The sequence below is a fragment of the Gambusia affinis genome, linkage group LG16 (assembly GCF_019740435.1).
Source record: "Gambusia affinis linkage group LG16, SWU_Gaff_1.0, whole genome shotgun sequence".
Classification (NCBI taxonomy): Eukaryota; Metazoa; Chordata; class Actinopteri; order Cyprinodontiformes; family Poeciliidae; genus Gambusia; species Gambusia affinis.
Window position 1 is genome coordinate 8098394 of NC_057883.1, and position 23505 is coordinate 8121898.

The 23505-nt window shown below is 40.7% G+C and overlaps 1 protein-coding gene across 2 annotated transcripts in view; it reads left to right on the forward strand.

The window, feature by feature from the left end:
• The window catches only part of stard9 (StAR-related lipid transfer (START) domain containing 9), a 41942-nt gene that overhangs the window by 11681 nt on the left and 6756 nt on the right, over positions 1 to 23505 (forward strand). For both annotated transcript variants that reach the window (XM_044142181.1, XM_044142182.1), the window contains exons 4-24: positions 7126 to 7242; positions 7458 to 7490; positions 7603 to 7664; positions 8026 to 8135; positions 9112 to 9254; positions 9381 to 9448; positions 9595 to 9692; positions 10175 to 10384; positions 10568 to 10665; positions 11157 to 11234; positions 11355 to 11432; positions 11538 to 11717; positions 13675 to 13726; positions 13922 to 14047; positions 14298 to 14380; positions 14499 to 14560; positions 14985 to 15154; positions 15585 to 16065; positions 16147 to 22068; positions 22557 to 22718; positions 23093 to 23276. In XM_044142181.1, coding sequence (XP_043998116.1) covers positions 7126 to 7242; positions 7458 to 7490; positions 7603 to 7664; positions 8026 to 8135; positions 9112 to 9254; positions 9381 to 9448; positions 9595 to 9692; positions 10175 to 10384; positions 10568 to 10665; positions 11157 to 11234; positions 11355 to 11432; positions 11538 to 11717; positions 13675 to 13726; positions 13922 to 14047; positions 14298 to 14380; positions 14499 to 14560; positions 14985 to 15154; positions 15585 to 16065; positions 16147 to 22068; positions 22557 to 22718; positions 23093 to 23276 — 8517 coding nt within the window. The remainder of the gene's footprint in view (positions 1 to 7125; positions 7243 to 7457; positions 7491 to 7602; positions 7665 to 8025; positions 8136 to 9111; positions 9255 to 9380; positions 9449 to 9594; positions 9693 to 10174; positions 10385 to 10567; positions 10666 to 11156; positions 11235 to 11354; positions 11433 to 11537; positions 11718 to 13674; positions 13727 to 13921; positions 14048 to 14297; positions 14381 to 14498; positions 14561 to 14984; positions 15155 to 15584; positions 16066 to 16146; positions 22069 to 22556; positions 22719 to 23092; positions 23277 to 23505) is intronic.

The window sequence follows — 23505 nt, forward strand, 5'->3', positions numbered from 1 at the left end:
TTAACACGTTATTGGCTGGCCTCAACCAATAACGTGGCTGGTTGGACTCAACCATTTTTCCCACTGAAAAGAACTCATACTACTTCAGCATTGCATAATTTAATGCCCCCATTTATCTCATGTAGAAACAGTCTGCCGATGGATTCTTCCTTTACTAATATGACTTTGCACCGCTGCTAGGTCATTAAGGCATGATGAGCATGGAAAGGTGTAATATGTTAGAACTTGACAGGTCTGCACAGTGTCAAAAATGTGCTTCTGGAAGAAGGCGCCAAGATTTCCATAAACATACTCCTAAACTTTCTGGAAAGCCTTCTCAGAAGAGGAGCAAAAGAACAGGATGCCACTGAAGTTCATATGTGTGTAAAGGTAGGTATAAAAAAAAAATCTTTCGGCAATGTTGTTTATCTTCGGCCACAAACCTTTGCAATGTTCTCTAGTTTGTATGTCACTGCGCACAGACGATGCCGCATGCTGTTTGTTGGCAGTTTCTTCCAATTCAAGTCAAGTTTATTTGCATAGCATCATAGAAACATCAGTCACAAATTATGAAACAAGCAATAAGCGTTACATTTTGTCGAATGCCATCATCAAAATCATCAAGCAGATATACATCAGATATGTTGATCAATATTTCACTTTTTACTACGAGCTTCTAAATAGGTGGGTTTTAGCCCTTATTTAAAGGAACTTAGCTGTTTTGCCGTTTTCTGGAACTTTGTTAGAGGAGCATAAAACCTGAATGCTGCTTCCCCGTGATTGGTTCTGATTCTGTTGATGCAGAGTAAACTAAAACCAGAAGGCCACACACGCACACACACACACACACATCATCAGATTTGTATTTGTTAAAAAATGTAAAACTATTCTTATCCATTCACATCTTAATCATGTACAACTTTAAGCTGTTAATTTACATTAACTCTCTAAACCACTTTGAAACTTTGTGGCATTACTTTGTTGTAATGCCACAAAGTGGGACTACATCCAAAAAGCGTGAATATACATTTCCAAATATGAATTATTATTCATTATAATAATAATAATAATCAACCCTGACTTAAGCTCTGGAATTCTTTCCATAGTTTTCTTCCCTTATATGATTTAGAGCAATCCTCGGAGTTTAATAATCCAGCCCAGATTCTATAAGGAATGCCAGTATTTCCCCAATTTATTCCACACTGGGGAAACCTGTCATAGAGCTGTACCCTATGGAGATCCCCCCAGGCTCTCATCAGTCTAAAACCTGGAGAAGTCATTGCCAGCTTGCATAAAGAGTGATTCGTAACTCAACTTTACAGTGCTTCACTTTGGCCCTTTCAACAGGAAGTAGGGGAGGGAGTAACAGATCTCCTTAACTGTCTCCAGATATACTTCTGTTTGTCTTTAATCTCACTATATTTTTGAAGTCTTTTCTGTAAAGAGGAATACCTTGATTCTTTATTTCCTTTCACTTCTTGACTATTCCTGTTTGTTCGTGTGTTGATTTGGAAACAGACCTTCCCATGATGAGATGCCTCTCCATTTGGCCAGCACATGTCTCTCCCTGCTCCCTCTCCCACAGCCCCGCTGCTCTTCCATGCTAATTTGACCTACAAATTCTGTCCAAGTGTGACAAACGATAGCATTGTTGAACTCTGGCCAAACAGCTTCCTGCCTGTCTCCTCCGGCTGTATGCGATTTTCGTCTCTCCTGTCCTCATTGTCTTCAGGTTTTTAGCCTGGATTTTTCCTCCCCCCCACTCCTCTCTAATTCTAGAACTCAGATTCCTCACAGGAAGGATACGGATCTCCTGTGACATTTTTTTTTTTCTGTACAAAGGCATTTAGTTTTGCTCTGGGCCCAGCTGTTGTGTTTGTGTAACCCAGTTGGATAGCGTGGGATAAGAACCGAGAGACCCTCGCCTCTGCTGCAGCTGTCCACTCTTGGACTCAGACAGCAAAATTTTTAATAGTATTTAATTTGACTTATACAGTGTGTTATGCCGGATTTTACATCCAGTCTCTTGTTTTTGCATTTGTGCTCTCCTACTAAAATGTATCGAGAGAAGATTAATCCTGGTAGTTATGGAGCCAGGTTTTTGTCACTTCTCCTCCAACCCTGACTTAACCTCTGAATATTTCAGGTTTTAATTATGATAGAACATTTCGACTCACTGGCCTTTCGCCATCACCCCCGACAACATCTTAAACACACACACCAGCTAAATACTTTTCCATCCAGAGTTTAGTGTAAAACAGGCCTCGTAAAAAGAGACCAGAAGTTGGCATTTAGTATAGCCAGTGATTACAGGAGCTGCCTCTTTAAAAAAGCATTGCACTATTACTTTACCTCTAATAACCATCTTCTTGTGTGTGTATGCTGAGATTTCCACTCCTTTCCAACATTTATCAAACACTTAATTGCTCTTAAGCACTCTTTCTTAATGCTGATTGGTCAGCAGCTGAGCTCAATTTTGTTGTTCCCATGGTTTAAAACTAAAGCTGAACACTGTGCTCGTTATAGCCTTCATCTCTGGGATAAATGCCAGTCTGGCTTTTAGAACCGTTGCTTTTCTCAGAAAACGCCGATCCAGCTCAGTTGGACATTTGCAAACTTTTGGAATCTAATGCCTAATTTTGATTATAATCAAGCTGGCATTCTCTTTACAATTTAAGGCTGGCAGGGATTTATTTATTTATTTATTTACTGCTGTGTTGTGAAACGGAGGCTTCGTCCGTTTGTTCTTGAGATCACTGGTCTTTTTGGTCTCATCTGATCATCTTTTACATTTGCTGTATGCCCTTCATGGTAAATGGACTGAACTTGTCAGACCGACCAGTGGAGCCACATGAAAGGTGCTTTCACAACTGATAGTCCGGTAGACTTGGTTTGTTGGGGACTAGAATTGCAACATTTGTTACATCTCAGCTGGTGCGGTTCGCTTTCACACTACACTGTGTCAAACAATCCAAACCATTTGAAAAACCTGTTCCCCCTTCTTGCCTGTGGTGACGCTGCACCAAGAACCAATGGTGTCCTCTGAAGAAGACACCGAGCGACTTCTGTCTTCACATAATATGAACAAAGATGGAGTGCCATTAAATTTTAGCGGTATTTCTTTTCTGTCTTTGGCTGAAGACCACAAGGCATTTCTAGCGCTAGACTACACTAGCGTTTGTTTTGGCTGTATTTACCCAAAAAGCCCTGCGCTATAGATCTCTTTTTCTTCAGGACTGGTCTCCAATTCCATAAAGGGAAGATTTGTGCACACTGTGCAAAAGCAAATTCTCGCTTTTGCACAGTGTCTCTTGTTCGTCTTGTTTGGAGTTGTCAACTTCTTGCTGTTTCTTTGACTAATGCTATCCTAGCAGTTAGGTTAGCTGAAGGCTTTCTCTTTTGGGCTTTTACCATAGAGCCATGTTTCGTCCCTACATTCTGTTCTAACCACTCATACATGCATTTCCTACATTATAAGGAAATCTGTGGTCTCCTGTTTTTTTCATTCATTCCAAGACTATAATTTTTTTTACTCAGAAAAGGAAGCAAAAGTTTGAGGCTTTTGTTTTTGTCTTGCAGGTTTTTTCCGCTTAAGCTCTTAACTGGGTGAACATTCACACATGCAAAGAAAGGCGCTGGTGTGCAGTGGTCCGATGATGAGAACAGCCTTGCTGAGCATGAATGTGTTTAGTCTGTCCTGTGTGTTGTTTTCGGAACTCCCGACTGGCCAGCTCTCTTTCCGTGGCTCCGGCCTAATAACTTTATCTCCAGGCTCTTTCCCCGGCTTCGTTTTGAGTCTGGAGCACATTTCAGTACCCAGAATGCAACTTGCTTCTTACCTCACCTGCTTTGTTAGTCCAAAAATATCCCCCAGTGTTGCAGGGGTATTTCAAACTTTGAAAGTAGGTTGTGACAGAAGGCCATTGTGTCCAAGTTAGACAAAGTACTCCAGCACAAATTACAATTTGATTGTAATTTGTTGTGACAGCAATGATAAACAATAGTATTGTTTTTAATGTTGCCTGACTTTACTTGTCTAGACACACTCGTGGACTCCGAATTATTTCCCTTCAGGATTCAGAGATTATGTTAACGTGTTTTTTTCTGGGGTCATTCAGTGGCTTTCTTACTTAGAGCAAAAACAGAAATGCTAATTATGGGGAAAAACTATTGGAATTGTGTTAGGATTGTTTCAGATCTAAAGGAGCGAACAGTTAAAGGAAACGTCCGTCTCTTTGTGAAGGGCCAAAGGGGACCCTCAGTATTGTTGTGGCGCCTATAGAGTGAGTGTAAAGGGTCAACTTTAACAAGAGCTGTATTTATTCTGTGTTTGAGTGAGGAGAGAGTCTGAGTCTGTTTTAAAATGCAGAATGAAGACTACACAGGAAAGTGCTTAAAATTTCTATTCAGTCAAGAGGGAGGTAAAAAGCATTGACGTTTCTTGTCACGATTTCCATTATTGATTCACAGTTATTTGATATGCTTTGACATCACACTTTTATGTGACTAGATTTAGATGTTTTCCATAAGGTATGTTGTTTTTACATTATAAAATCAAAATTTTTACTCATGCGTATAGAAAAATTGAAGTTCCTGTTATACTGTGGGAAACGGGTTTTAATAAAGATGCATTGATCAATCGCCCACAGCTTTTCCTTCAGTTGGGACTAATCACTGATTGGCACGTCATACACATAAAATTCCCCTGTTTAGTAAATGTGTCAAAACTAATAAATTCCAACATTTTCAGCCTGCCCACCTCATTCATACTGCTTCAGGACTGATTACGTTGAGTAAGTTGCATTTTGATAGCGACTTCAAAGCGATTTGATTTGGTCTATGGTGAGCATTGTTCTTAAAAATAACTGGTTAGCAGTTTAGCTAAATGTTTTTGTCTGTCATTTTGTTTCGAAGCGTGGACGATAAGCTTATTTATTTCATTTTGTCGAAGATTGACCTTCGGGTTGAGCTGGCGTTAAAGATGGATATCTCCTGCGGTCCGTGGATTATTTTCCATCGGCTATCCAACAGTAACCAAAACAACACAAATATGGCTTAATAATCTGTTCTCAAAGTGTCCATCAGAAGCCCTGCAAGTGTGCTGCTCTTTTTACAAGTTAGAGATGGATGAAAATCCTCTACCCATTTGTGTTTGGGTTCTGACAAATCACCGTCATCTCAAAAAAATCAGCAGATTTGCTTACTCTAAATCAAATATGATTTTAGGTTTTGCAAGAAATTAATAACATAGTTATGTCGTTTTACTTTTGGCAGTAATTTATTACTGGATGGAATTGAGCTCTTTCAGTTCCTGATCGCATTCCTGTACCATGACAGACAATTACCACTTAAAAAATGGGCATATATACATAGAAATTTAAAAGTGTAGAAAACAGCAGATTGATACTGAGTTTTTACCTTTGTTATAGTCTGTGCTGTAGTCAAGGTGTCCAGGCAGATAAATTATTTTTGCTTGTGTTTGTTCTGCGAAAGATAATTTGTTCCCATAAAAAAGCCAGAATCTAAATCGTCAACAGGTTTCAGGGAATGAATCAAGATCAAGGATAAAAGATAGATAAAATGCATCAACAAACAGCATGTGCTTTGATGCTTTTTCTTTATTTTGGTTTGGGAACAATCAGCTAAATGCTGGGTGATGTTGTAGCTCCTTTATTATCTGTTGGCTTTAAAACTACTACCTGCATCAAACAACCCAAAGCACATTTTCCTTGTTTTTGTGTTCTAGTCCCTTGGTGAAAAAAAATGGAATTAATCAAAATCAGAGCTAGCAACAAAATCGGTATCGGCCACGAAAAGCCTGAATGTTGCTTTTAACTCATTTCATTTAATAACAGGCTAATGAGTAGTTTAAAACTAATTTAAAACAATTAAACTAATGTTTTCAAGAAAAGGGCATTTTGACTTTCTTGGTGGTTTTACAACATCCCTCAGGCAGATCCTACTTAAGCTTCTCACTTCTCCTGAGATTGGATGATATTCACATTACAAAGCACTTCTTATTCCAAATATACCTGTGTTTAAATTTATGAGCTTGTTGGAGCTTTGAGAGCTTTCCTACTTTCCCCCACGTGTGCACCCATTTCTCCTTGTCCAGGTTCCAGTCTTTAGCCTGGGGCCAGGAAAGGGGACCTCTCACTGATCCCAGGGTGTGTTACGGTTCAGAGGTAGAACACTCTGTGTGTAGATCAGGTTGCCACTCCCTTAGGCATGCATTGCCTTTGGTTTGTGTTTCCAATTGGGATCACTTTCCTTTGGAAAATGGTTATATTTCTAATTTTTCAAACATTGTTTTTGTTTTTAATTGTAACTGCCAAATACTTCACATGTATCTGCACAAACAACCACAAGAAAGGGAGACCCAGATGGTCCGCAGCGTTCATCTACTGGACATGGGAAATGATTTTCGATTGTGTTTTTTTTTTTGATTCGTATGTGAGAATTTCTGTTAGGATGGACCTCTGGGTGATCGCTTTTTGCAGATTTAACCATGGTTTTCAAGAAATATGGTTGATATATGTGTCAGTCTGAAGTGGCGATGGTTCGGTTTTGCCTCTGAAGCTCAGAGAAGAAGAAAGGAAAACAAAAGGCCTCAGCTGATTGTTTTTACTGGGCCTTTTTCTGGGATCCCCAGTCTCAGACCTATGCTTTGTGAGCTTGTTTATTTTCCTGACCCAAGCATTTTTCAGCTATTTGGCCATCACGTTTTCTTCAAATACACATTCTGCAAAGTTGTTTACTCAGGGCATTAGCTGACCTCCTTGCTCCTTGCACAAACACTTCATCAGGAAGCAACAGTACCTCCCCATGACTGGCCTGATGCCACTGCATTGTGATCAAAAAACCTTGGTGAAGGAGCAACGCTCTTGTAAAAACACAATGCGTTTCAAACCAAGGGCATTCGCAGTAACACTGTAAACTCTTCAACACAAGACCTCAAGCATTTTTATTTTTTTATTTTTTTTTTTACTAAGAGAAACTTTCATGAATGCTTCCAGCAATCGTATTTTTTCCTACACTGTTTTCGTTACCATTCAACACTCTGCTGAATCATCTAACCCCCTGTCTGTACAGTGCTCTAGTTGTTTATGTGTTTGTGATTAAAGTAGTGCTTCCCAATCTCCTCAGGTCTTCCAGGATCTGGGTGTGTCGGTGCTGGCCGGAGCATCTGAGGGCTACAATGTGTGCTTGTTTGCTTACGGTCAAACGGGATCAGGAAAGACGTACACCATGATGGGCACACCGGTGAGGACTATGCTATAAACTTTGCATTCTGATCAGAATAGTTGTTGTGCTTTAATATTACGAGGAGAGAAACTCCATAAAACATTTTCTTCTATGGAGAAAATGACTAATTTGTTTGTCTATCCATCCATCCATCTGACTGTGTTCATTCATCATTCCACGCATCCATCAATCAGTTTGCAAAAGCGCTAAAGTTCCTTCTCTTTGTCTTACAGGAGTCCATTGGATTGACACCTCGCATTTGTCAGGTAGGAGATATCGTTTTTGCAGGTAGCAATATAAAGAAAGTGGTTAATTTTCCTTTTGAATTTGCGGTGGTTATTGGTGTTAGGTCGTTTTCAGCTCTTATCTCCTTTACAGGGTTTGTTTTGTCCTGAAGACTCGTTCTCTGATGGACAAAACTCAAGCAGAGTGGAAATCAGGTGGGTCAGCGGGATACTTTGTTCTTTGAAATGAAACTTGCTGACAAAAACTCAAGCAACAGGAGAGGAATCTTACATGCAGACTGGAAATCATGAATAAAAGACCCACACATAATGTCTTGTAAATACATCAGAGAACACTTGATAAAGTATGAAATGGTTCAAATCTTGTTTTTGGATTAAATCAGATGGGGCTGTCATGCAATTCCTAAGCAATGGACTTGAAAAACATCACGTCAGTGTGCTGTGTTAGAAAAACTGAAGCTGAAGTAGCTCCGCTGTAGCATAGATCAAATGCACATGATCAAATTATCCATCTCTGACGATGTTTGGAATCTGATGTTTACCTTCTATTCTGAAGCTTTTTGGAGATCTACAATGAGCGTGTAAGAGATCTACTGAGAGGAGAGCAGAAGAAGAGGACGTCCCTTAGAGTCAGGGAACATCCTGAGAAGGGGCCATATGTTGAAGGTTTTTTTTTTTCTCTTTTATATATTAAATGTTTCACAGCAAGGGCATACTGTGTGGTTCCTAAGGCTAAGCTTGGTTTTAAGAGCCTTTGCTATTTTAGCCAGAGATGGATTTATGTAGAGATGCTTGACTTCTTCACCCCTCACTGCTCCAAAACCGAGGGATGTTTTATTTATTCTTGGACTCAAATATTCTTACTCGGTGCATACCCCTATGGTAAAAACTCAAGGTACCATATAGTCGTTTATAATTTATGTAGAGGCCTGTATTTCAGCTGCTAAATATCTTGATAGAACTAAAGTGATTTTGAGAGAAAAATGGATGAGTATTTTGAGAAAGGCTTTTGCCTGTAAATTTGAACTATAAAACTGTAATCATAGGGAAGAATTTGGTTTCTGTGAAATATTAAAGACAAATTTCAGAGGCATAATTCCTAAAATGTTACATCAGTTCTACATAGTTTGTACTTCCTCTGGTTCTGCATCTGTTTATTTTCCAAACCGTGCAACTGCTTGTGTTTAAGTCCCCGCATCCACTCATTGTTTGCATCAGGAGAAATCCCAGTTGTCCACAGGAAGTGATGTCATTTCCTTCTGCTTCTAAGCAAACCCCTTCATTACCCATGAAGACACACACTTCAATTTAGCAATTTTTTTTACCCAAATTTGAGATTTGCCTAAATCTCAAATTGATGGTCTAAATTTTACCATCAGTCTTTTTGTTTTTATGTTGATTTTGTAGTTTTGATTCTGTATCATAGATTATTAATTTGAATCCTAACAGACAAGCATTTTTATGAGTAGAGAAATTTAAACTCATGTAAAAGAAAAAATGATTAAGAAAGAATTACCTTGTTGTTAGTGGGGCTTTCTCAGGCAGTTTCTCAGTGAAACGTTCAGTTGGATTACTTTCCACTGTAGAAAACATTACTAACTAGTAAATCTGCAATGTTTTTTTTCTGTCACGTTAAAATCAGATCTTTCACAGCACATGGTCACTGACTGCAAACAGGCCATAGACCTTCTGGAGGAAGGCATCGCTAACCGCATGACGGCAGCAACCCACAACCACGACACCAGCAGCAGATCCCATGCCATCTTTACTATTCAGTACACACAGGTGGTTACATTTCACAACTTCTATAAAGTTTTCTTAGTTAATAAATGCAACATACATGCAGTGATCATTGTAGAGTTTTGCCAACTTAGTGCTCACAGATAGATTTGACCGTCTCTCCCTCCACAGGCAACACTAGAAAATAACCTGCCTTCTGAAACGGTCAGCAAGATTAACCTGGTGGACCTGGCTGGAAGGTGAAAGTGTTTGGATGTTTTTTTTTTCTCCTCTTGTGAAATTGTTCCTAAAAGTGCCCCCTGGTGGATATTAACTGCTACCCTCAGATATTTATTCAATGAAGGATGGCATTAATCTCTATTAATGCTTCTATTGTGTCTCACAGTGAGAGAGCAGACCCCCAGTACTGCCGGGACAGACTGACAGAGGGCTCCAACATCAACAAGTCACTGGTCACTTTGGGCATTGTCATTTCTGCTCTGGGTAAATAAAGTCAGACGTTCTTATAGATCAGAATACATAGCGCACTTTACTTTCTTGTAACATTTTAACCTCAAACTTCAACGTATTTTATTGGGATTTTATGTAATAGATCAGCATAAAAAACGCAAAAGGAATCATTGCATGTTGTTTTTAACATGTATTAAACATGAAAAGCTGAGTCACTTTGTACTCTTTCCTTCCCCATTTGTTGTAATTGTTTTTATGAATCCGTATCAGAGGATGTTAAATCTTTTACCATTTCCTTCTACCTCATGGTTATACCTCATGTTGGTACAAACAAAAAAACCTCAATAGAGCCATTGAAGTTTTTTGTTTCTGAGTACTTTTGGAAAACACATACTACAGTATGTGTTTTTATTTGGATCAAGCAGACCTCATGTTTTACACCGTTCCTGTGTTTTTTGGAGGTTTTTTTTACACTCTTTTCACGCCCTTCCACCTCTTTACCTCGACTGCCGCAGCCCAGAACTCCCAGATGTCGAGCAGCTGTCAGAGCATCAACAGCGTGGCCTCTGAGGGTGACAGCAGCACGTTGGGCAGTCACAGCAGCTCGCTGTCTGGAGGAGCTGGAGGTGGAAGAAGGCTCTGCTTCATTCCCTACAGAGACTCAGTCCTGACTTGGCTACTAAAAGACAGTCTGGGTGGCAACTCGAAGACAATTATGATCGCAAGTAAGTGTTGCTTTTCAGATTGGAGCCAAACAATTGTTGCTACATGCATGTGTCGAAGCAATTGGCATATGTAATCTGTTAATCGGAAGCACTGCCGTTTGTGTTGCGTTGATAGAAATATTGTTCTTAATTCATATCAGACGTTTTTATGCTGGTGTTTTTGTGCGTGTCATTGTGTTGCAGCGGTGTCGCCCTCTGCTAACAGCTACAACGAGACCCTGAGCACCCTGCGCTATGCTGCGCATGCCAGGAACATTGTCAATAAGCCTCGTGTTAATGAGGTGAGTGGCTCTTCAGGTTCTTAAAAGTAAGTTGAAATAATATAATGAGGCATTTGTCTTGGATTTTGATCCACATGTTTTATTTCTGTTTAACGTCTTAGGTTTTATTGAGTTTAAGAATAACTTTGAATTATTTTATTTTCAAAAAAATTTTTTAACCATTTTTGCTCAATAACGCCCTATTTTACATTTCTTTAGTTTTTATTTTCAGAAATGTTTCATTCATTTTAGACATGTATTAGGGCTCAAACAATTAATTGTGAGTGATTGATTATTGAAGTAATCAAGAACTGATTTAGTAATCTATCAATCATTTGTTGGAGCACACAGACTCAGAAAAATGTATTTGCTAAAAATAAATAAATAAATAAAAAAGACCAGCATATCTAGAGCAAAAATTAAGCCAAAATTGTACTGATAATGTTGAATGCATTTAATGTTAGATTGGAATCTTTGATCAGGTTTTGGTTATGCTATAATTCCTTGTGCAGGACGCAAATGTGCGGCTCATCCGGGAGCTGAGAGAGGAGATCGACAGGTTGAAGAGCATGCTGCTCAGCTTTGAGTTGGTATGGTAACGTTTTACTGTTCAAGCATTTCAGACACTGCAGTGCATCATGATGCGTGCTTCATTTTTTTTTCATTGTGCAATATGTTGACTGATTATTTTCTGCTCTACAAATGGTCAGCAACGTAATCCCAGCCCGTCGCTGAGTGACGAGAGAGATGGAAACCTTTCGGAAATGGTGCTACAAAATGAGCTAAAGGTACCGGAGAAAGAAACAAGATCCCAAGCATCCACTTCTTTCTCAAATCGCATTTTTATGCTGCTCCTTGAGTCCCTCTAACAGTTAATTTATTCCTCCATGCAGGTGGAGCAGCTAACAAAGGACTGGTCGGAGAGCTGGAGAGACAAGAAGGAGCTGCTGGAGCGGTACAGTGTGGACATCAACAGAGACCGGGCCGGTTTCCTCATCAACTCCCTTCAGCCACACCTGGTTTCTTTGGATAGAGATGTCCTCAGTACTGGGATTGTGTTTTATCACCTCAAGGTATGAGAATCCTTAAAAAAAAAAGAAAAAAAAAAAAGAGATTAAATCTGCAGCATTCTTGTGTAAATCATTTGAGAACAGTCAGTTTTTTATTTTGTGAAATCAGATTTGTTTTTAGATTAGTTTTGGCAGTAGTTTATACTGTGGTAAAAAAGTGTTTATGGTCTTGTTTATGTTTCTGACAATCTTTTATCTTTCTGTCTCACATTTTTTAAACCCTAGAGATGTATATCTATCACACATTGTTAGAAAAATACAGTTAAGAAGAAATGGCAGGATGCTTAAATCAAGCACTTCCTTCAGACTTGCTCTACTTTTTTCAGCATCTTTGTCAGCATCCCTGACTCCAACCTTTTCCTTCTTTCTATCTAGATTCCTCTTCTCCTCTTCACACTGATATTTGTCTCTGCTAAAAAAAACCTCTTGACTAAAGGTGCGTTTTGTTACCTTCCCTCTATCCTGTCAGTCCTCCCCCCTCTTCAATGTGTGTCAGTGTCTCTCTGCTGCTGTTCACAAAGCGTGATCGGATCATACGCTGTTAGCTCTATGACGGGAACTCGGAGGAGCCTAAACTGTCCCAATTCTGACATTGACAGGCACATCCTCAGGCTTGACAATTACAGTTTCACGCATGTGATATGATGAGTCCACTTGGGACTTACGTGGTCCTGATAAGATATAAGAAAATCATGATACTCTTTCAATAACACAAAAGAGTAAACAATGTTTTTTTTTTTGTTTTTTACTTGTCAGGTTAGTTTTAAAGATTAGAATAGAATGCAGTTATTTTTGTATGTCACTGTTCACTGTTGGAGTGAGTTATTGTAACGCCCCCTCCCTACACCTTTCCCCTTTTCCTTCAGGGCTTTGTCTTTTTCCTTTTCTTTTGAAAGTGTTGGTACAACTTTATGCCAAAACATTCACATTTTGAGTCAAACTGCACTTAAAATCCAGTCCAGCACAGTGAACCTTGAATGTATTTCATTGGGACAAAGTTGTGCATAAGAGTGAAATGGAAGGAAAATTATGCATGATTTTTGATTTGTTTCGCAAATGAAAGTCAGAAAATTTGTTCGTATATACACCCGATACCTTTCTAATACGCCTAATATCTCAAAATAAAATCCAGCACAACTGTAGAAGTTACCTAGTTATAAAATTGATTATGTGGAATTTAATTAACTTCAAAGTTAAGTTAGGTTATCAAACCGATTGAGATCTGGCAAGTATAGCTTACATGTAAAATGCTGTGCTTTCAGAAAAACGTGTCATAAAATAATATAAAACAAAAATTTAATCACAACATTTTGTGGTATTTATTATAGAAACACTAAAAATATACTATTTCCAACTTCTTTTCAGTCTTTTTAAGCAACTGTATAGCTGTGACCTCATGTCAGAACAAGCATAACCCGACAAACAAAACAATATTCTTAAAAAACACATATCCATTTTTAGACTTCTTCAGTACCCTAGTGATAAAAAAAAGGATGATTCTTATCACTCTCTGCATACAATAACTTTAATTACATTTTTGTATGGATTTATATTTATTTTTCTCATAAAACAAGCAGCAGAGAAAATAGTTAAAATACCAGTTCTGTGGGTTTTATGCCATATTTTGTTAAGATTTACCTTTGCCGTGAAAAATCTTGTGAAATTTTTTTTAATGATTAATGCCTACATAGTGGTGGGAGCATCATGCTGCGGGGACAGGAAAGCTGATCATAGTTGATGGGAAGATGGCTGAAAATGTTTAAAAATGATGCAGTGTTATATGCGTAATTTTAAAAATGATCTGAACTGCTACTCCTGTTTAACAAAACACACAAACTGTTGGAGGAAAAATGGTTTCATTCAGGAAAAAAATGCTTTTATTTTATTCAGTACTGTCTTCATTTGTGTAGTTTTTGTTATTACAACTGCTCCTTTTGCACTTTTGTTTACTTTATTATAGGAAGGAATCACCCGCATTGGACCTCAAAAGCAGCGTGAAGAACCACATATAGGTAAAAATACAAATACATGTATTTTATATTTTTTTCTCAAGTTGTAAATTCCTTCTTGTGAAAGGTAAGTGCTAAATAATAGTGGTTCATGTAAAGTTAAATAATCTTTTAGTCACTTTTGTTGTCCTTGAACGTGGCATTGACAGAGCTTTCTATATCAGCATGTATGAAGCCATCTCTGAATCCTGTTTGTAGTCGCTCAGGGCAGTTCCCGCTGCGAGATTGAAAACCACGGGGGTGTGGTAACGCTGCGACCGCTGCCGGGTTGCGTCTGCCTGCTCAACGACAGAGAGGTCACCGAGCCCTGCAGACTGGCTCAAGGTCAGTTGTGGTCATCAATAAAGCCGTTTGATAATAACGTCTGTGTCCGTAATGGGGAAAAATCAACAAAGTTGGAAATCTTCAACTCTGACTGCGGTTAATCTCAAGATGTCATATAATTTAAAATCACACCTGTTGAGGAGGGAGCACGCAAACACTCTAAAACAGCAGCAAATGCACACATCTGTGTCCTGAGCTTGCGATGAGCTGAGCGCAGCATGTCATAAAGAATACCTCTCTGCACCTCCAGGGACCGTGATTACTTTGGGAGGAGCGCATAAATTCCGCTTCAACCACCCGGCAGAGGCAGCCGTCCTTCGGGAGCGAAGGCGGGTAGGTATCTGCTCACCTAAATGAACATTTAATCCACCATAATTTGCATAAATATTACATTTTGGGTGATTAAAATGTGTTTTAAAGTAAACCTACCTTTTTATTTTGCTGTTTTCAGGTCAGCGAAGGTGGTTTAACGTCCAACTATGTTGACTTTTGCTCCCTGACTCCTGACGATGAGTAAGTACCATCCCAAAGAAAAACTCGGAACAAAAGCAATTGCATCTCACATTATTCATCACTTACATGAATGTGTAAGTGTATGTGTGTGGAGTACAGTCAGACCTCTTTTCAGCTCTCTGATTATAAACATTTATCAGGAGTTAAGAGTTATAACGACATCCAAGCAATGCTTCATGCTGCTGTTGGTGTGGTTTCAAACATATCACACTGTCCCCAGTTGCTGTTTACAGTTCAGCCTCAGGCGTTGCTTAGTTACACCTGACGACTGCTTGTTGGATTTGTCGGATCTGCACAACCAACAAATCATAATTTACTCTTTTGATCGAGTGATCCATGGATGAAGTTGAAATGCTTTTACATTTTTTCAGTGCCTTATTATTTCACATGTCCTCATTCCGTGAGTCCTGTTTCCGTTTTCTAGTGTGAAAGAACTGAAGCTGGATTCCACTGAGGAGCTTGCAGTCAGACGGCGCGTGGAGGAGCAGAAGCGCTACGTGGAGAGTTTGCGGCAGGAGATTCAGGCAGAGCAGAGGAGGGCCAAAGGAGAGCTGGATAGAGAGCAGGCCCAGCTCCAGCAGCAGTACTCTGACAGTAGGTTTTCTCTCTTATTAAATGTTCCCAGAAGTTTCAGTTTCAAAAGTCAAAATCAAATTGGAAGTATGTTGCAATCAAAAGTTTCGCAGCTTTTTATGCAATGCTTTGAAGAAGCATCCATACCCTTGAACTTTTCCACATTTGGTCATTAAAACCACTAACCTGCCTTTATTTCAGTGGGATTTAATGTGATATTTACATTACAATTATTGCCTAGTTGTAAAGTAGAAGAAAAATGAGAGATGATAATATTTTCAAAGGAGTCACAGCTGAAAGTTTTAATGACTATGCTATGTCTACAGACATTTTAGATAAATTAGAATATACATCCCAATGAAGGTTGTTTATCAGATTAAAAGTACATTTTGAAAATGTACTTTCTGGTTTGTAGTGCTTATCAATGTTGTTTTTTCTTTTTTCACAACAGTGCATCAGTGGATTTTGCATGAGAAACACCTCCTGAAAACAGCAGAGGAGAGAGTGAAGCAAGACTCTGGTGTCCAAACTGACCCCCTCCACGCTCCTCTCCTGGAGAAACTTACAAGTCAGGTGTTCATTGGTCAGAAGAATATTATTGTTGAATATCCTTGCAAGGCAGTGAGGGCCAGGAAGAAAACTGTGCAGGATGAGCTGTTGAAGCATCACGCTCTCCGCCGCGCTGAGGGTCGCATCCGTCGGAAAAAGCTGCACTGCCAGCTGCAGAAAATTGCCAACAAACGGCATCTGCTGGACGCTAAGAGAGAGTTACAGCAGCTGGAAAGTAAACTTCCTCCTGGACCAAATGGCCAACAGTCTCTAGAGACGGGATCACCTTCGAAGCTAGAAGAGCAATCCTTTGTATCACGAAGACACTCGTTTTCAGTAGATCTGTTGTCTCGGCTCTACCCACAGCGTACACCTATCTTTAGGTAAGTGTATTGACTTTTTGTCCACCTTGATTTAAATTAGCTTAATCTTAAATCTTTCTTTTCTTTTCCTCCCATTACTAGGCACTTCCTCAAGAGAAACAAGTCTGTGGAACAATCTTTAAATTCAGCAACTACGTCCAATCCCATTAGTGGCAGAAAGTGGGTTTCTGAGGAATATATCCCTCGAGGAAGAACCCAAAGTTGCTCAGGCTCCATCACCTCTGGACACAATCATAATAAAGTAAATTCTTTCGGAAACACCAGACAAACCATGGAACCACAGCCTCAACCATGTTTGGGCCAGCTGGGAAGAAAACCTCTGCTGCCAAATCAAGACATGTTATTTAAGAACAAATTGGGCAAAAAGCCTACAGCTGTATCAAAAACACCTCTCAGAGCTGCGTCGCTTCCCATCTGTAAAGAAAATCTACAAATATCCAAAACAGATAAAGTGCCTACTGATGGAAAAAGAGACAACAGTGGAAGTAAAGCCATCAGCAGATCATTGTCTCATTTTGTGGGGCCCAGGATAAAAACGGCACTATGCAAAGTTTTCAGAAAAACACCCTCAGGTGTAAAGGGACGGAGAGTTCTTAAACCTCTGGGGAGGATTGCAGGTAAATTCCCTTGGAGACGAAGAGTAGACAAGAGCCTGAGAGGTTCTTCAGCTAATCAGAATGGTACCATCAAAGCAACTGTGTCATGTGAGGAGCTTGATCAGAGGAATCTGTTTGATAGCCACAAACAGAGACGCTGGCATAGCACCGAGGCACTGACGAATAAGAGCAACGGATGTGTAGAAGACCATCCAAAACTATGTGGATGGTTTGAAGAGCAAGAGGAAGGGGATGAAGCAACATCAGACTGCGAGAGCCTTTTCTCTCTCGACTCTCTGTCCTCTGCTTACGCAGCCGTGCTGGCTGAGCATTTGACACATGAAGATTCGGCTCCGAGTGAAGCAGAAAGCAACGACAGCGAAATGTCTAAAGATTCTTTAACCGTGGAGAACGGCTGGAAATTCTCAACGTTTAAAAAGCGCAAACAAGCAGCATTTGAAACTTACTCGCGAGTAACAGATTCCATAACCGCAGCGGAGGCGCATTTGAGTCGTGATGCTACAAGGAAATCCCAAAATCAGAGCTTATTAGAAGCAGCCAGTATCCACAAATTGATTGAGGATTTCAGGGACCTGCAGACCGGCAGCTGCAGTGTGAAACCGCCAGAAAGCTTGCTGGCTCTTGCTGATGTTTGGTCCTCTGCAGATATGACTGAAAGCCAGAGGACTGATGGGGTTTCTCTGCCTTTACCAAGAAAAGTTTTGCTCTTGAATGCAGACGGTAACAGCAGCGGTCTGAGTCCAGTTAGCGGGAATCTATCCGACTCACACAGTGAATCTAGATGTTTTAACTCTGAGGCTTTAAATAGTTCAGAGCTCAATCAGCACCCTGTCAGGTTGAGAGACTCTGGAGCATTTGGAGCTTTAAAAAATGTCTTGACATTAGGTAACCGTGTAGAGTTCCCAACGGATCGGTTCGGACAAATCAATACAACGACCTTTAACACTCCTCTAGAATCTGTGCATCAAAGTATTTGCATGTCACAAAAAGACATTCTCCAAGCAACATCAGACACATTTCATGAGCCTACAGATGCTATGTCTGCACCTTGTGGCTCAAGTTTTCCATCCGATGACAGACCCGATCCTTTATATCCGTTTCAACCCTCAATTAACAAAGAAGCAACAGATGTAGGTGTTGAAAATGTCCGAGATTTACAGCTAAATTATTTTAGGAACCCAGAGGATAGATCAGTTAAATGGGAGGAAACCAAAAGCCATGAGCTGTCCGTTGCTCACCAGCAGGAAGTTGTTAAATTGGCCTGTAAAAGTTCCAGGAAAAGGAACAAAGAGCACCGGAATGCTTTTATAGGCTGCCTGAAAATTCCAAAAAGGAGCGACAGCGGGGAGTTGGAAACTTTCTCCTCAGCACCAGGTGACGGCTTGGAAGGTGTGTTGTCTGATGACGATAACAGCAGCAGTGACTCCAAAGGGGAGTCGAACAGCCAAGGATTTCACTCTTCTTCTGTTGATGGCAGTGATAAACAACATTCGGTTGCTTCAGATTCAAGGCCAGTTTCTGATCTTCAGAACATCGAACTTGAACCAAGCAGCCAAATCTTCGAGGACAAGAGTTCTCAGTATGAAGCCGCTGTTGGAGATAATGAGTGTGTGAGAAGGGGAGATGTAATAGCAAATAAAGATTTTGAAGTAACAGAAAGGGTTAAGTACGACACTGATAATGACAGGAAACCTCAAGAAAAAGCAAAGCACGTATGCAGGTCGGAAGCCATATGCAGTGCTATTGATCTGAGAATCTCTGAAGTGATAAAAGAGCATGTAGATTCGTCGGGAGGAATGAACAAAAGTCAAAGTCTGTGTATTTTGTCATCATCTGCATGTCATTTTAGCTCTGATTGTAATGAATGTAGATGGATGCATGACCAGCTGAAAGGTGAGAGGAGTGAAGATGTGAAAGAAGGAAAAATATGTGCTGATGTGCATGCATTAATCACAGCTGAGCATTTGGGATCACATATGAAACAGAGTACTAGTCATGAAGGCCTAGGAAACCCAAAGGGGGAAAATGCTCTACCTCAAAAAGTAACAGACGAAGCTTCGCCTAAAGTAACCTATGCCCCTGATATGATCACCAGTAACAATTACTCATGTAAAGAGTCTGATCATTTTAATTCTGATCTCCTTCCCCAACTCCAAACTCAGCACTCAAGACTGCAGCTTCACAAATGTATCCATGACACAGCTTCCCCCTTGAGCCACGGAAATCTGAAGTATCTCTCATCTCTTTCAGACGATGTCAGTCAGAACTTCATAACCGATGGTGTAAAAACAAGCAGTGATTCACCTGCTCAAAGCTCACCACACATGATTAAGGTATTTGGAACCAATGTTGATCAGTCTGCAGCAGAATTCTTAACTCATCAGGTAAAAGCAGTCAAACACCTCTGCACTCAAATCAAACTTTCTCCTACCCATGGAGAAAATGTTGAACTCTACCACAAGGCTGGAAGCAAGCCCCTCACAACACAGGATCAGCTAAACTGTCAACAGATATGTACACAGAACATAGCTTGGGCTTCTGTTGCTGGTATCAATTCAAATGCTAAATGTCCAAATTCACAGAGCAACTTCAACAAAAATCATCAAATAAATATCAAAGAGTTTTGTGTGGCAAACAATGATAAAGGGGTTGAGACTTTTTCTTTCAATCCAAAGGATGAAATATGTGTACAGGAGTTGAACTCTAAAATGATTCCCTCTGATAAAGATCTAAAAACACCACAGGCAGGTTCTTCCGTAATGTCCAAAGAGGCCAGCATAAACACAACTGTTACACCAGGTAATCTTGCTCTTAGGAGGAAAAAAACAAAGCGGTTCAGAAAGTCTGATGTCAAAACTCGTCCTGCTTCTTCCTCTGATTCTTCTCTCAAGTCATCGGATGAAGATGACGAGGAGAAGCAAGGGAATAGGAGGCATTATTGCTGGCTGCTAGGAAGACCTAGTAATGAAGAAAGTCGTGTCTCTCTTTCTACAAGTAAATGTAAGACAGAAGTCCTTAAAGGGAATTCTGGTGAAAATAAAGAACTTAAGATGGATTACATTCTCCCAAGGCACTCCTTACCTCTCCACACTGCATTCCAGAGGGCGGATGCAGAAAAAAGCCACCTGAACAAAAGGCAAAGTGAAGCACGGCACACACATTGCCAGGGCTCACCCATCCATTTTGCATCCAGCGACATCAACCCCTTTGTCCACCAGTGGCAACACAGCGACTCAAACCAACACTGCTACAAGACCCCTGTGTTTGGAAGTGCTGCTGACCTATCTATTAAATCTCCTCTCTTGAACAGCTCTGAGAAATGCCTAGTAAGATGCTCCAGTGCTGACAACGGCTTGAATGGGCTGAATTCTCCTTTTAACTCTCACCTGAGTACATACGCTACCAACAAGGGGCTCTCCAGTACCTTCAGTAGCATTGAGGATTATAGAGAGAAAGTTGCTACACAGCACAAGAAAGCACAGGCAGAGACCTGCAGTCAGGCAGTAAATGCTTCCGGTAATGACATTGCCAATTCTGGTGTCAATTCAAGTCAGGTTGATGAAATCATGCTCGTTTACTCATCCGAGCAAGAGTCAAAGACGAGCAAAATGCAGCTGCAAAGGAGAAAGATGCATGAACACGGTACTCAAACTGAATCTAGGCTTGGCACAGTCAGTAACAGCAGTCTAAAGAGGAAAGATCGCCACAAAAGAAGCAACACTGATGTTCCTTTGTCCCAGAAGAGCAAAGTGGATATAAAAAAATCCTCAACGTGGGCAAGTATGGAAACCATGTCTGCTCATCTCTCCAAGCTTATCGACAGCACTTCAGACCTGCTGGGAGATGTCCAGGGGATGAGGACGGGTGAAGTGAGCAAATCCAGTCCTCGGAGTAGCAACTCATTACATCGTAGCTTGTTATGCAGTGATTTACATGGATGTAGCAAGAAAGACCGCTCAGTTCAAACAGCCTTAGATGTTGGAATCCAGACGGAGGAGCCGGTGAATGCAATGAGCGGCAAGGCTGCTGGTAATGAAACACTCAGAGAGAAGGCTAAATCTTATGAAGTTAAGGTGATTGTGAAAGTGATTGGTCCTGAAGACAAGAGTATGCACAGAGTAGTTAAAAAAGATGCTGAGACAATGCAAACCTTCAATGTCTCTGTTGCACCTCAGTCAGATAATGACCCTCAGACATTGGCGTTCACAAAGACAGCAGCAAGTTATCACAGGCGTGCAAAATCTGCTTCCTCTCAGGCCTCGAAGCAAAGCACTCTTGAGGAATCAAGCTGCAGAAATGTTGCAGTCACCTCCAGATCATCAAGAAAGTGCTTTCAAGAAAACCGCAGCGTGTCGTTAGCAAGCAGTCCTACTGGCTTTATCAAAAAACAAGCAACATTTACAGACCGTGCCTCATCTCCCATTGTTACTGTGGGAACAAGATTAGGTTCGAGGCAGAGCGGAAAACAATCAGTACACTGTCAACCAAAATATAGGAATCAGCAAACAAGCCATTCCTCTAAGGAGGGCACACCTGCAGTTCCTTCTGCTGAAAATGCTAAACAGTGTTTAGATGCTTTTTCCACTAAATCAGAAACTATATCTCTTGAGAGAGTGAGTGAAATGAGTTGTTCAAGTCCTCAAGACTTCTGTACGAGTTCTTCAAGTCTTAGGTCACCATCGGATATAGACGCAGACGTTGTGAAGAGAAATGTGACCTGCAAAGAAGAAGACGACCACAGGGCCCTCTCAGAGAGGCACAAGCACATTTTTCCTACCGTGAGACGGGCAGTTGCGCATGAGCGGCAAGGGCAAGAATCCAACTTTACAAGTGCTCCCGGAGATGTTTGCATTGATATCGGCCATTTATCGCCCTTCAGTGACTGTAGAAATCAACTGAAGGAGGATGACACGGCATCACTGGAGCACAGTGAGTGCGGTACAGAAGTTCTTGTGAACACTGAAGTTGCAACGAGTGTTTCTCCTTGGAATGACCATCAGATAGTCCCAGACGACCTGCCCGTACACAACAAGTTCACCAACTGGTCAGGAGTTGGCCAGAATCAACAGCCACGATGCTCAGACAAAGACGACAGAAACCGCGCTGAATGGGACTATATGGGCAGCACGGGTTCAAACCTGGATGTTGTGGCACAAAATGACAGAAAATCCCGAGAGATACTGAAACTGCGACGGGAGAGAGAGCGGGTGATGGCGACCGTCAACCTCAGTACGAGCCTGACGCCTTTGACTGTGGAGCTGACGGAGGCTAAGCTTCATTACGGCCTGGGAGAGACGGACGCGTTGTTAAAGATGCTGTCCCCAAGGTCCAAAGAGGAATTGCAGCCACTGACCTCCGCTGCGTCCAAACAGGAGCTGTATGACAGGTGAGGACCAAGAAAAGTATTCATTCTTCAAGAACTATTTTAATGCATATTTTACTAACATTTTAATTGTTTCGTTTTTAAACCGATTTGAAAGCCGCATGTATTCCCCGTTAGATTTGACATTTAGGCTCTACTTTGTATTGGTCTGTCAAATGAGCTCTGAATGAGATTGCTCAGTGAAACGCAATAATATGTAATACATTTGCAAATCAGCATAGACTACCACTTCTTAGCTCTTCTGGCAATAAAGCTTAGATGCTGTGCAAAAGATGTACAGAATATATGATTTTTTTTCCCCTGCTTTCAGATTCCTAGTTTACCAGGGGAAAAAAATGTCTTAGTAGGAACAAGACTAGACCATGAATGTCATTTTTATAAATTCTCCCACACATTTAGGTCACAATGTAAATTCAGTGCTGCAAATTCAGCTCAGACATATTCTTTATCCTCAAAGGTGTTACAGCTGTTTAATTTCTTGATCCTCTCAGGCACCGCCGGAGCATCGAGGCTTTAAGGCGGGACAGGGAGGAGCGCCTCCAGACTTACAGAAGAGCTCGCAGTCTGAGCCCCAGCAAACATCCACCGCCACAGGAAGCTGATCCCACACCCAACCGCCGCAAAGAATACCATCGACGACAAGAAGTCACTATGTGAGACACTGAATATCACTGGATATTAGAAACTTATAGCCTAATGGAATAATATTCATCTGTACAGTGGAGATTTAGGGCCAGACTGATTTTTTATTTTTTTTTAAATGCAAGAACGATGACAAGTTATTAGCAGGATAAAGATGCAGTATTACCAGAAGAAAGTTGTTCTAATGAGAAAAAAGCTTTGATGAAGTTATCAAGACCTGATGTACCCAGCTTGAGTAGTTTGTGGTTCTTTCTTTAAAACAAAACATCTACTCCGCTGTACATGTCTGTCGATGTGAGCACATATGTATTTGCTAATTTCACCGATGTGGAAGCTCTTCTTTTATTTCTTAATTTTTTTTAATACCAAATCATCTGTACCGCAGTTTACCAGAACCTACAAGAGAAGCGGGACAGTGCCCACCAGACATCGAGCAGCTGCTACGAGACTACAGCCGAGCCCGGGAAGAAGCCAAGACGGAGATCGCTAAGGCTCGAGAACGGCTGAGAGAGCGGACTGAGCTGGAGAAACAGAGGATACAGCAGCAGACTCTCTCTCAGGGAATAAAGGTCAGTTGTCCCGTCTTTAATTGGCAGAATCATAACGAACTTCCTCTGAGTGCAACATGACATTGTTGAGTAGCTAAAGATCCCCTCTTGTGAGGTTCACAATCTGTGAGATACTCCACCGTAGATAATAACGTACCTTCTAAATGGTGGACGCTGTTAATTTTACTTTCAAAGGAAATGAAATCTTTGTAGGTACTAGCGATTAAATTTTTATTTTTAAGAGACCGAG